Source organism: Empidonax traillii, unplaced genomic scaffold (genome assembly GCF_003031625.1).
Source record: "Empidonax traillii isolate 1590-97213 ecotype Southwest subspecies unplaced genomic scaffold, ASM303162v1 scaffold65:size4453928, whole genome shotgun sequence".
In the NCBI taxonomy this organism is placed as follows: domain Eukaryota; kingdom Metazoa; phylum Chordata; class Aves; order Passeriformes; family Tyrannidae; genus Empidonax; species Empidonax traillii.
The window spans coordinates 358,891-372,665 of record NW_020955258.1 but is presented as its reverse complement, the minus strand read 5'-3'; the positions used below and the strand labels follow the sequence as shown (position 1 = coordinate 372,665).

Sequence of the window (13,775 nt, the reverse complement as noted above, 5' to 3'; positions counted from 1 at the left end):
GTGCTAATATTTTGTATAAATGCAAGGTCTGAACAGGTGTTTATGGGAAAACTTTTTTCCCCTTATTTATGGCAGTGTTGTAAAAAACAGTTTTGCTTTCCCTCCCATCAGATTCCTGCTGCTGTAACAATCTTACACAATCAGAAATGGTACCCTAAACTCTTGAAAAGTAGCAGGTAAAGTGTATTTAATCAGCTACTACTGTGTGTTTAGCGTAAAAAGAGTAATATTAAATGGAGAATCTTGATTGCTGTCTTTAACTACTTACTAGGTGATTACAAAGAAGACAGCTGCACAGTGAAAGGATGGGTGGAAGCGGTCACAGGCAGCATCAGGAAAATGTTCAGGAGTTTTGGCTGAGGGCTTGGGATGGGGGCAGAGGGGCTGTGGGAACTCCATCCCTGGGGCTGCCCCAGGCTGGGGTGGACAAAGCCCTGTGCAGCCTCACCAGAGGGCTTCTAGGGGCCCTCCAAAGCGAAATTGTTCTAATTTTGCTTCTTAAAAGACAGTTACTTAAAATTTGGTTAATTTCCACGTGGTTTAAATGTTACTCTCTCAACGCAGATTTCTCGATGCGCAGCCAGGTGGCGTTGATTTGCAAAGTGCGTTTTTAAAGTAATTTTGGTATTGCTGAGGTAAACTTAAGGGGGTTATGGTTAGGTCAGAATTATTCGCTTGCTTATTTGCAGCAGAATTAACTTAAATGCCTGAAGGCTTTGGGAGATGAGAGAAAACCATCAGGTACGTGACTACAGCTAAGCCTAAGCCTTACTTGCCTCTTACTTCTTCCTCATAGCAGTGTAAAATGTGCTCTTGCATTCCTCAGTGCGGCAGTGCATTAAATTGGTCCTAAGTCCACAGACAGTTGCGGAAAGTCTTTATTTTCCCCGGGTGCTGTTAATGTTCCGTGCTGCCGGTGCCCCCGCTCCGCCTCAGCCCTCAGACGCGTTCCCGCCCTCCCCTCGCGCCGCCGGGGCGGGGCCGCCGTGCCGGACCCGGCCTGAGGGGACCGACCCCCTGCAGGGACTGCGGCCCTGAGGGGAAACCCGCCACAAACACAGAATTCCCCGTGTTCTTACCCGCGAGCAAAACTGCTTGCTTTAATAATTCCGGACTTTATGTGATCTTTTCTTCAGACTTCGAAAGTTGCAGAGTCCTCCCTCCCTCAGACAACTCCCTGTAGTTTTCCTGTACTGTGTAGAGTAAAACATGGGAACTAGAAAGATAATTGATATCAGAACGTAGAATAAAATAAACTGTAGAAGATAAACTCAGCATTGACACTCTTGACCCATATGTTATATAAATTTTGACAAAACAGGAAAGCATATACATTCTGCCAGTGATCCATTCTCCTCTGTTGCAGATGGGTTTCATGAAAGGGCAAATTAATTCCATTAGTCTGGATTTGCAGGTAAATCCAGTAGTAATGGTGTATTCTGTAATCATATATAAAAATAAAACCACCACTCCATTTTTCAGGAACTTCATGGGACTTTTGGGTAAGAAACATAGGATTTATAGAGTAGAATTAGTTGTTTCCATTTGGGAATGATGGAGATTTCTACAGGAACCTGTTTAAACCTAATATTCTTCATCCTGTCTCAAGTTTCTGGATAGGTTTAATTATGTTAAATACCAAATGTTATCCTGCTAGCAGGTTTTTAGTAGACCACCTCAATTTTTCAGTGCTTTCTTTTTGAATCTTTAAGTCTTCGCTTGTCTGTTACATCAAATTGGGTTCTTACTCATAGTCCTTTGAGGTCTTTCTAGCTCGATGTGTACTATTTCTGCATTTTAGTAGATTTTCCTCATTCATACAGGATAGGGATGGCCATAGTCAGGACAGGTCATTACAGTCAGCTTAATTGCTTTAGAGGTTTATTAGACAGCCTAATATACTTTAGTAAAGCTACTTACTAGCATAAAAGGCAGGGTATGTTTAGGTGTCTGCCTCATGTCAGAGACATTCAGAACAATGGTTTGAAAATGCTTTCCCATGATTTTACCCATCCTTTAGGTTAAAAACGGCTTTGGTAGCATATGAAGAAAAGAGGGGGGTAGGGAAAAGAGAGAGAGGTAAGGTAAAACTCAGTAATTTAAAAAATATATTTACTTCTGTTCATCAAGTGGAAGAAACAGCTCTCTCTCCAATTGGTATTTATTGCATTGAGACTTTTTAAAGTGAGTAAGTTGTGTAGAAGATCAGGTTGATTTGGAATAAGTCACATTTTTTTCCTATGTTAATCCATTCAGTCATAAATTCACAAACTGCTGTGGTATCAGACCAAGACAGCCACTCAACACCACTGAGTGTATATTCATGACATTGTTAATTAAGTTTTCTCTTATTACAGGTATTTCAATATTTTACATAGTGTTAAATGCTAGCATAAAGAAAGGTGGCAGCGAAAAAACCCACTTGTGTTGTTTTCACAAGTATTTCAAAGGACTATAAACTTCTGTTTCATTGCTCAAGAGATTTTGCAACTGTGTTAGTTTTATAAACCCCTTTGAAAATATGTCACATTGAGTCTAAATGTAAGATACTTGAAAATTTCAAGTCCAGGTATAGTTCTAGTTCATATGCTCATTACACATCATTGGTGTGAGAGTAAACAAGAGTTCTAATAAATAAATAAATAAATCGGGCTTAAAACTATGTGAGCTTGGAATAGAAAGTCTCTGCAGCTGGGCTCTTAACAATACAAATCATGAATCTCAGATTTTGAAAACACCGTAAGCAAAACCTTCAGGTTTTTCAGTAGAACTGTTTCCAAGATCATCTTTTCAGTGGCAGGTAGTTGAAACCTTCTTAACAATATGATTATACATATTTTTTAATGCTAATATTTATTTTGCATTATTCCTTAACAGAAAGTATCACAGTTAACAAGAAAAATCATATCAAACCTTTCAACAAATACAACCCATGGACTAATATGTAGTATTTCTGGTTATTTTAAGAGCTACTAGAAGTCACAGTGCCTTTTAATTGCTTTTGTTTGAAAATACTGTAGTTGTTGACAAGCTGTAGTTCTAAGAGTAAGTCCTTGTGAGCTTTTTAACTTAAAAAAATGTTTTTTATTTTTTTCTTAAAAAGTTATGTCATTACAGAATTGGAACAGCATTCAGAAATAAGTTTTTCATTTTTTTTCATAGAAAAAGACAGCAGCAAAGTAACTCCACTGGAACACATGATTGTTTAAATCACTTTGTACTGACATTATTAGAACCCAAGTTCATTTTTATAGAGTTGGGAGCACTGTTGTTTCAGAGAAGCTTACAAATACTAGCCAGTTAAGCTGCCTGAAGTCTTTTACAGGTTTGTTTTTTTCAAGAGTATTAATATTTATTCAGGGATCTGTAATTAACATATGTCCAATTTCATGAGTGTTCTCACTTATTTCACTTGGTTTTTTATGTACTGTTAGTCAAAATTTACTTGTAGATGCTATCTAATGTATTTGACTTGCAAACAGTCCAAATTCGTCATGCTTAAGAATTAAGAACATAGTGTTTACATGAAAATAGTATCTTCTCTCCAAGAGTACACAATTCAGTTATTAATATTTTTATTATCAGAGTAATTTTCTAGTTCAGGCAAACATTATTTTACCTAATGATTGAAATAAATATGAAATTTCTTTCCTGCAGTAACGAGAGGCTATTTGTATGACTGGACTATGGTGAAAATGGAAGTAGAAGAATTACAGAAATAAATGGAGGCAGATAAGGTAAGTTTGTTGACAGGTTTTTAATCTTAAATTTCATGTGTTAGTTTTAGAAATATAGAGCTCTCTTCACAGCATAATGAGTAGACTCAAGTTATTTGTTATTACTTTTATGTTTGTTATTACTTTTACGTAGTCAGTTAGAATGTTATGTCTCTCACATTTGCATATCGGCCATTTGGCCTTCAAGGCCTTGAGGCAAAGCTGGTGGCAAAGCAGTGGTACAGACCAACTCAGCTATGGAAGGCTTGGAGACTTAATGTGGAATGTTGTTTATGTTGAAAATTTAAAATATATCCATTCGATATCTATTTATGCTTTTTTACTACAGTCATAACTTCCATCAGTAAAATACCAGTGGCTTCGGGACACAACTTTTGCTACAACATGATGAGAACATGCAGCTTTTGTTCAGTTTGAGTTGCCTGGTACAGTGTGAGAGATGAGAAGTTACTGAATTGTAGGGAAAAAAAAGACAGCTTTTCATCTGACTTAGAACAGATAAATCATTAGGATCCTTGGGGATATTAGGTGCTTATTATGGCTGAATCTGTCCAAGGGAATTTAACTGTGCCTTGCAGAAGATTCTTGTTTGCCAGCAGCAGTGCCAGTGAGGCTTAATGAATGTTGCCTGTTCTTCTAAGACATCAGTATTAAGTTCTGGTAAATTCTGGTGGTGAACAGGAATACGGTATAAATAAAAATATGTACAGTAACGTTAGATTATTTGATTCTTCAAAATTAACCCGTACCTGCTATAACTTGAGACTTACTTTGCATAGTAAGAAGTCCTCAGATTAACTGCTAAAATGACAAAACAATAAATGGAGATGCAAAAGCACAGATTTGTACTAAGAATATAGACAAATGCAAGAACATGAGTCACACTTCCAAGCAGCTTAACTTCTTTGGGAAACATGCAGTATTAAAACTGCATGAAAAACGATGCATAGCTAACTTCTGGCAAATATGACAGCATGTCAAGTGAGAAAAAATGTCTTTTAGGAGACAAACATTTATTCACATAATCAACTAATTTGTGCAGTCTCAAATTTCAGCTTGGAAGTGGAGAATTTCTCCTCGCTAAAATGATTTGAGTCACAATGGAAAAACAAATAGATGGTTTAAGTAAGCTCACAGACAGTACCCAAGCCTGGATTCAGAAAGGCAAGTGGACTGCAGCAATATGAGCTGAAAATACAGTACAGAGTAAGATTACAGCAGGAACTCTCTTGTTGAGAAATATTTTGAAAGAGAGAGGTTTGAAAGCATTCAGCCATTCTCTGTATAAACAGTTTTCCTTACGGCCAGAGAGTGAGGAACGCCGCACTTCGTGATGCCCACGGAGGGAGCTCATGATATTTGGCCACTTCAGGGCATGTTCAAGTATACCTTTTCTGTTTTAACCATACAAACTAAAGCAGCAAATACAAATCACATTTTCCTTCACTGAAGCACAGGAGAGGTATGATTGTTTGGTATTTATTTAGAATTCCCAGTCTGTATCATCTTGATTTGCAGTAATATGTCCAAGTCCAGTCCCAACTGCTGTTGAGGGCAGTGTCAAGAACTCTGATCTGTTATTTTGAATAGGAGGTGGCAATAGAGACAGTAGTGAATTCTGTGTTTGTTCTCTTATCTAGAAAGAAAAAAAGTTAAAACAGGGCTGCACATAAAAGTCTCCATAACCTTGCAAGTGACTTCATCAGAAGCATGTGAAATCAGAGCCAGGTTTTTGCATGTTACAACACTGAACGTAACAGGATGCAAGGTTTCACTTTCCTCACTCTAGACTAAGTTGAATTAGTCTTTCAAGACAAATTAGCTTTGCAGTTCTGATTTAAATTAAGAATATTAACCATTATTCTTATTAGTTAGGCTGACTTTATTTAAACCAACTTTATCAAAGGGGAAATGTCTCCTATACTCTATCAATACCATTTCGTTAAAAAAAAAGAAGTCTGAAACAGGTATGCTGTTACAGGATTCTTTGGGGTCCAGTTAACTTAAATATTTTGTAATCCAACTCTTTCTGAGGCTTATTTAGGTTATAGCTGTGTCATTTTACAAAATGTAGTAAACTCACCTGTTTGAAGAACGTATGCGAAAGCAAACTGCTTGCTGAAGGCCTGAATCATAAAATGAACAATATAATTAAGTTTTGGAAAGTAAAATACTGCTTTTGGGAAATGGGCCAGACTGACAAGCCAATTTAAGCCCTGTGGTTTTTCATCCACGGGGCAAATGTGAAGAATGAGAAAGGAAGCCCACAAATCCTACATACTATGTCTCAATTTGTCGTGAAAGCACTACTGAAGAAATCTATTTTTAAAGGCTTTTTCACATTAATGTTTAACAAGGAATTTAATGCCCCATTCAAAAGAGACATAGGATTGAAAATGGATATTTCAGATTTCTGCTTTTTTTCTTAGACAAAGTGCGTGTTTGAAAATAAATTTTACCTTTTACAAAGCATGTTCATATTGCAAGAAATTCAGGGGTCAAATGACTTTAAAGCATGGTTCCTTTATCAGACAAGATAATTCTTAAATTACAAAACCAAACTTAAGTGAATTGCTTTACACAGTACGTCTGGTCTGAAATTCTGACTTGAACAGCATTCAAGCAAATACCGTATCCTAAACTGTGGGCTATCCTTGGTCTTAGATTGAAGTGACAAAAAATTAGTGTTCACCAGAAGATTACCTTTTCTCAGGGTCCTGTTGCAAGCAAAGTTCTACCAAGTTGTGGAAAGCAGGTGAAAATGTTTTGGAAAAGGGAATTTGTAGTCTTTCACTGGTCATTGTGCGTGTCATGCTCTCACCAATTCCAGAGTCAACCCCCGATCGGGAATTCTTCATCCTGGATTCCCCCCGGGGAAAGGTATTTATATCCCAAGGATAGTATGTGGGACCTTTCAGCTTTTGCAGCAGCATCTAGTAGGAAGGAATAGCAGTATGAGAGTTCAACAAGGGCTATTCAGGCTAAGCTGTGAAACTCTAGGAATGAAGGATTATTTGTTCTAGAAAGAAGCATGCATATTTGAAGTAAAAAAAAAAAGCAGCCACTGCTTCAACAGTAATGGCATTGGTTTCTCTCAGTAAAACCAAAAAAAGTGCTCAGCATGTTTTGAAGTAGAAATAAGAGTTTAGCATCATACCTGAGTGCGAGGCATATCCTGAAATGGAACATGTCCATTGGCTAATTCACAGGCTGTAATTCCCACACTGTAAATGTCAGACTTCATGTTATACCCAGACAAATCCTGGGACAGAAAGAAAACACTCCTGATCACTGATGCCACTGAGTGGGGCCAACAAAAATACAGGTGTCTGTTTCAAGACAAGATTCTAATACCCTGTAATCTACATTGAAGCAATCAAATTGGGAAATCTCAGGCTTTGTTAGGAATCTGATGGTTGTAGTTTCCAGGAAGGTCAGGTAAAGAGACTTAGTACAGCATCACCTTACCCACAGCTTTAAAACTGGTTCTCTTTAGGAGAATTAAAAATTCAGTACATACTGTAGTTTTAAAACTTTCAGATCAACATCTTCCACTGCACTTCTACATGCAGACTTAAGTTAGAAGCTGAGTACTGCCACTAATGTTGAAGAGGAAAAATTAAGTGTTACACCAACCTGTCTCAGTAGTTCAGGACTCAGCCAAGGAAGCACGGATGTACTAAACTGGGGGAAATCATACACCACCTTTGACTTTTGCCCATTCTTAACTAAACTGTAGAGGTTGTTTAGACCAGAGAGAGAAACCAGCCCATCCTTTGAAATCAGAATGTGGCTAGCTTTAATATTCCTGTAACATAAATAAGAATTACTCAAAGCACTATTAGAGTACAAAGGCTTTCATATTTCATTAACTTACAGTGAGATGTTACCATGCAGTTCTATTTAGCAGATTACTTTCACGGAAGTCCTTCATTCAGTATGAGTTGTCTTTCTAATACAGTCCCAAGAGAGAGGAGAGATGATCAGAAAAAAAAGCACCAGAAACTGGAGAAGGGCCTGCAAAGGGTATAAACTAAGGAAGCCCATTCTACAACCCTGGTTCTGTTCTGCTTCAAAGAGACAAAGCCAGGCAGATGTATTATCCCTATAACAACTGGCTTGAAATAATGTATGAATACAGCTCCTCTTAAGCTTTTACAAACTTGGTTTTGCTGTATTGAAAAAAAAATACGTCTGACACAAGAAGGTGTATAGAAAAAGGAAGGAGACAATCCTTAAGCTGAGATGCTGTAATCTGATTCTTACCTATTATCATTCTCCTACCTGTGAATATATCCATTCTGGTGCATGTAATTTAATCCTCTGATTGCACCAAACAGAATGTTCCCTATCAAAGCTTCACTCATTCCTTCAGGAAAGTAAGTCTTCAGCAGGTGTCCAGCTGAACCTGAAAGTGAAAAAAAAACTAGCTAAGCCTAACAAGTCTTATTAAATTACTTGTCTATGCTTGCTTCAGTACATACATTCATCAAGAGCGGCATTCTCATCTTTATATTGACTATGGTACACCAAGAACAGTTATTGCATGGATGGAACTGATCCAGTTCCGTCAGGCAAAGATCACACTCACATCGTGCTTCAGTTAACTGAAAGTCTATGCCCAACCTGTATTCAATCTAGATAGGTTTTCTGTTGTCAAAAATCAGTTGTATAAGGTCAAATACATCTCCCAGTTACCATTCCTCGTATGGTGGGTGCTAGGACTAAGTGGAATTTAATGCAGTTTCAACACCAGTCTTCGCTGGGGAGAAAGATTATGTACAGCAGTCTTCTCTAAACAAGTGGTTTGGGAAAGTGTTTTTTCTACAAGACAGGAGATTCTTAAAGAAAAATCTCTCCTGGACCATGTGGTCCAATTTGTACCAGCCCTTTTTCCTATTGCAGAATTGCAGTTAACAGTTCTTACCATAGGCCATGAATGGGGAGATGACCCAAAGCCAGCTACCAGCTGTAAACACTGTCCAAAACGTCATTATGTTGGGATGCTGGAAAAAGTGGGATAAAACCACCTCATTCTATGGAATTAAATGAAAGTGGATGTGTTAACCACAAGACAGCAGTCTTATGAAGAGCATTAACTACATCAGTAGAAAGAACAGTTTCCTGTGTGCGTTTATACAGGACTGTGGGTGATGTGCATAGCCTGCAACAGAAATGTGAGTAACTTGCCCATAATTGCATTTATCTGAAGTAAATGTAGTTTGTTCATAGTCCAGATTTTTGGTGTTAACTACAGAGTACAGAGCATGTTTCAAATAAGATGCTATACAATTACAGAAGTATTTCTAAAACACTTGTCAACTGTTTTCTTCAGAAAACACTCTCAAATTTACATATGCCTTGTGTTTATTATATGCTACCCCTTTGGAGGAAAATCTTGACTGAAATGACTCAGTACAAACAAAGGCTACCTCTGTTCAGTAACCTCATATGTATTCATCACTGTCTCCATCAGGCTTGTGCAGAAATGCTGTTGCTTTACCTGTAAGGCTTTCAAATGCTCTTCAGAGCAATTTTCTAGGTCTGTGATCCTTACAGCAACTTGCATGTCTGTAGGTGTATGCCGTGCAAGGTAGACTGAAGTTAAATTGTTGAACCTCCTTCCTGAAACCAGAAGTGGCTACCTTAACATTGGAAAATATAATGATCCATCACATCATTTCCTTCATAGAGATAATTTTCCAGTTCTAAAAATACAATTGATAGCAACATGACTTTTTTTCAAGTATGTCAAGAACTTCAGTAGTTGCAAAATTAGTTGCAGCCAACTGAAGCATGGCTCTGCTATTTTGAGAACAACTAAAAGTGTTTAAATGTTTGTCAGTATCGCTTATACATCTAAATGACCAACACATGCATATTCACAGAAACATGTGCATGCACAGTAGGATTCAAGGCAGTTTTCCTTAGAACAATCACCTTGGGTAGCCAAGTCACAAGACACGATGAACTTAATGCTGTATTATTGTCACATACCACAGATTTACAAAACTGACATGCACATACACAAACATCAAGAGAAAATTTCAGGTAAATTGTTGATTTGTCTTATATCTTGAAATAAGTGATTACTGAAACATGAGCAATGCTCTGGGCACTTTTCTCAACTAAGGAGACAAAAGAATAGTCCTGTATTTTCCAAATTTAATGTTTACTGTAGTGAGCAATAAACTATTGCTAGAAGGAAGAAGAAACATTTTAAGGTACACTTATATTACCTATTTCCAGCTGGAGTTCATAATGAGAGACATTAGAAGAGCAAAATACCATTTCATTCCTTCCTGTAGATGGGGGAATCCAGGCTACATCAGAATCAGCCTAACAGTGAGAAAAAACAGTTCTCAAAATGACTATGCAATTTTTAATCATTTATGTTTAAAATTAATGCAGAAATACCATTAGTACTCAAATCAGAACATTCAAGTTGATGCTTTTACCATATTACTGAGACTTAGTTACAGATTTTTGTGTCCATGTTTGTTTTTAAACTGGCACAAGATTAGCACTAAGTTTCCTATGGTCTTCTTCCAAAGTGGAAGCCCCGCAGTACTTTGGTCATTTTTGCTGTTAACAGTTTAAGAAATACTCCCTAATGAGGTTATTTTTAATATGTACCAGCTCTGTATTTAACCTTGGCAGTTGAAATTTCTTCTTACCAGGCATTCGTGGATGCTGCTCTGAGATAGCTCTTCCGGTCTGATTGATTCAACTGGCGTACGTAGAATACAGGAACAGTCCTTGGGAACAGAAACAAGTGAATGTTTGTGAAGTTGCTGCACTTTATTAAACATGGTTAAAAAGTGGGAAAACAAAAAAGTAGCCTCTATAAGAAGGAGTTCAGAAAGTCTTCTGCTATGAGTCAGTCAAGCAAGAGGTTTAGAGACAGCATAAAGCACATACATGGCAGAAGAGGAGATACTAAACAGTGTCCTTCACTGAAAGTTGATACAAAGTTTAAACATCTCAGCACTGTGGAAATCCCCTCAACCAAGACATTTCACCAGAACTTTTCATAGTAAGCTATAATTGGGTAACAAGGTACAACAGCCAAAATTTTTTATGACGAACTTACCAAACAAGACATGGAACCGCTTTAAGATCAGGGGAAAAGTCATATACATCCATTTAGCCTAAAAAAAAATTAGGTAGCAATGTAAGATAATACATAAACCAGTGACAAACATAAATCTCCTTAATTACAGCCGTGAGGCATTCCTGTCACTTAACACCCACAGAAACCCCCAGAACTCCAGCTCTTGGCAAACCTGCTTCTAATGTGCCTTCAAGCAGCATAGCAATTTCAAACTCCCCACTGATGACTACACATGTCAACTCAAGGTTTCCCTTTTAATTTATGGGTTTAGAAATTTTATTGTCACTTCTGAACAAGCAATTTAATTGCAAGTTAACTGAACAAGTGCAGAAAGTAAAAAAGAATGGGTTCATTAATCCCTGGCAGTTTGTAGGAAAAGCAACCGGTCTTATTTTAAAGACGCACAGCTGTGCTAGTCAGATCTCAGCTGTGTGCAGCTGAACTAGCTCACAAAAAAAGCAAGGCAGAAGCAATTGCACTTCACATTTCACAAGTGAGAGAGGAAATACTACTGTAAGGAATTTCAGTTTAAAAAAAAAAAGGAGGGGAAGCAACTCCAATAGTTTTCACTTTACTTAGGCAAACTCCCTCACAGATTCCAGTAGCCGCTCTAAAAGTCCTCCAGCTGATTTATTTTATGTCTGAAATTATGTCTATCTTTGAAAGCTTAGGCAGTGAGAGAGATGTCTAAGAAGTGTATCTAAGCTAATTTACTTTAGCTATAAGCAAGTCTTCAACAGTAAAATCACTGAAGTTTGAAAAGACCTCAAAGATAACGGAGTCCAGTCATTAACCCAACAATGCCAGGCCCACCACTAAACCATGGCCCCAAGCACCACATCTACATGTTTTTTAACGCTACCAGGGACGATGATTCTACCACTTCCCTGGAGAGCCTGTTCCAATGCTTGACAATCCTTGTGGTGAAGAAAACTTTCCTAAGATCCAATCTAAACCTCCCTTGGTGCAACTTGAGGCTATTTACTGCCATCCTATCACTTGTTAACTGGGGGAAGAGGCCAACTCCCACCTTGCTATAACCTCCTTCCAGGTAGTTTTATAGAGTGAGAAGGCCCTCCCCAAGCTTCCTCTTCTCCAGGCTAAACAAATCCAACTCCTTCAGCTACTCCTTATAATACTTGTGCTCCAGACCCTTCACCAGCTCTGTTGCCCTTCTCTGAGGCACCCTCCAGTGCCTCAATGTCTTTCTTCTTGTTAGGGGCTCAAAACTGAACACAGTACTTGAGATGCGGCCTCGCCTGACCGGTGCCAAGTGCAGAGGGACAGTCCCTTCCCTGGTCTTGCTCCCGGACTGATATTGCTGACACAAGCCAGGATACCATTGGCCTTGGCCATCTGGGCACACTGCTGGCTTATATTCAGCCAGCTGTCAAACAGCACCCCCAGGTCCTTTTCTGACAGGCACCTTTCCGGCCCCCAGTAGGAATCCTACTTTGTGGCTGATAAAAAGTCAGCTGTAGGACGTAGTTCCATGTTAACATGCAATTTTTGCATGGCAGTTAACTTTAAAAAGGTGAAGTACTATATCAGAAACTGATAATTCAATTTATTAAGGAGCTAAGCTTGGGTATAGCCTGCATTGAAATTATGTATGCTACTTAATCAAGGCAACACTCTTGAAAAACTGACAAACCCCCATCACTCTATTCAGTGCCAAATATCCAAGCCACTCATAATCCTTAATACTTTTGTCCCAAAAATTTGCTTGAAGAAATACTGTAATTCCTTACTAAATATTCCAAAGGGAGATGAAAGGAGATCCTTATTAGGTACTGGGTACCTTCAGAGGATCGGGTTTAACTTGCCCAACTTCACTGAGGAAGTCTGTAGCAGAGTGAAAAAGAAAAGAATGCAGTTGCTTCAGGATTACCGGCCAGCACTGTAATGGCCACAGCATCTTCCTCCTACCTGGAAAGGAGATGCCTCTTGCCTCTGCTGCTTGCAACATGAAACCACAAACGCTAAGCTGAAGAATCAAGTGTTAATAACTATGATATACTAAAGTCAAATTATTGTAGACTTAGTTCAGAGGCGTATAGCCAGCCAACAGAGTCGTCCATGATGCACATTTATTCAAATAACATTACAATTTCAAGAATTTTAATTTTTTCTTACGTAGTTTCACATTGCTTCCATTTTTCAATACGGTTTTGGATCATGTCTCCACATAAACCTTTTCCCTGTCTCCACATTTTTCTTTCTGTATCGCAGACTTTTTTTTTTTTTTTCTTTTTTACTGCAGAGAGTGACAACGTTGCACAGGTAAAATGACACATTCATCTCAGCCTGGACAAAGCTTCAAATGCAGCCAGCAGTGCAGGGCATGAAGCAGCACAGAAATCCGTGCCCGTGAGCTGGGGGAGTGCAGAGGCTTCGGAACTCGAAGACCCGGTACCGCGAACTCGCGTTCCCGGGCTCTGCTGGCGCTGAGCCGCAGCTCGGACTGCAGCGTTTGGAGCGGCTGAGGCAGCTCCCGGTCGTGTGAAATGATCCGTCCGTGACAAAGCACCGGGACGCGCGGAAGGACGCCCCGCAGGCTCCCCCGCAGCTCCTCACTCGCTCCGCTAAGCTCGTACCTTGCCTTCCTCGCGGGGCCCCCGCCTCCCTCCGGCCTCCCGCGGCGGCCGGGACAGGGCTGCGCTCCCGCCAGCGCGGCGGCCCCACAGCCGCCTCCCGAGCCCGCTGTGCGCCGCTCTCTCTCCCCGGCCCGCCCGGCTCCCCTCGCAGCGGGGCTGAGGTCGCGGCAGGAGCCTCGCAGGGCGGCAGCGCCTGATCTACCGCCGCCTGAGGTCAGGGCCGGGGGCTGGCGCGACGGCCGCACCGCCCGCCCCGAGCCCCGCCCCGCTCCCGGCCCCCGGAGCCCAGGGGCGGGGGCCGCCCGCACCACGCGGCCCGGCGCGCTG

General features: G+C 39.8%; 1 protein-coding gene and 1 long non-coding RNA gene across 3 annotated transcripts; one reads left to right on the top strand and one right to left on the bottom strand.

Annotated features, from left to right (window-relative positions):
- The first annotated feature begins 39 nt into the window (after window positions 1-39).
- LOC114055719 lies at window positions 40-10,783 on the top strand. Its single transcript, XR_003570809.1, has 3 exons — window positions 40-176; window positions 3,658-3,737; window positions 10,418-10,783. It is a non-coding gene; the product is annotated as an uncharacterized LOC114055719 (long non-coding RNA).
- On the bottom strand, window positions 4,732-13,636 carry STRADB (STE20 related adaptor beta). 2 transcript variants are annotated; one of them, XM_027880126.1, is made up of 12 exons: window positions 13,449-13,636; window positions 10,831-10,888; window positions 10,415-10,495; window positions 9,977-10,076; window positions 9,241-9,362; window positions 8,665-8,743; window positions 8,022-8,145; window positions 7,374-7,545; window positions 6,895-6,999; window positions 6,441-6,670; window positions 5,821-5,863; window positions 4,732-5,373 (listed from the first exon to the last, which is right to left on the bottom strand). In XM_027880126.1, exons 2-12 carry the CDS (start codon window positions 10,840-10,842, stop codon window positions 5,221-5,223), a joined length of 1,221 nt encoding a protein of 406 aa, XP_027735927.1. In that variant the 5' UTR covers window positions 10,843-10,888; window positions 13,449-13,636; the 3' UTR covers window positions 4,732-5,220. The 2 variants fall into 2 exon arrangements, with proteins under 2 accessions (XP_027735927.1, XP_027735926.1); XM_027880125.1 differs by having other exon boundaries at window positions 8,665-8,773; window positions 13,449-13,633.
- Between the last annotated feature and the right edge of the window lie 139 nt (window positions 13,637-13,775).

Excerpts from the sequence above, each read along its gene's own strand:
- STRADB (XM_027880125.1), bottom strand. Across the intron at positions 5,864-6,440 it reads CAACAGGACCCTGAGAAAAG|GCCTTCAGCAAGCAGTTTGC; the intron begins GTAATCTTCTGG and ends TTTATGATTCAG. Across the intron at positions 5,374-5,820 it reads CGCATACGTTCTTCAAACAG|ATAAGAGAACAAACACAGAA; the intron begins GTGAGTTTACTA and ends TTTTCTTTCTAG.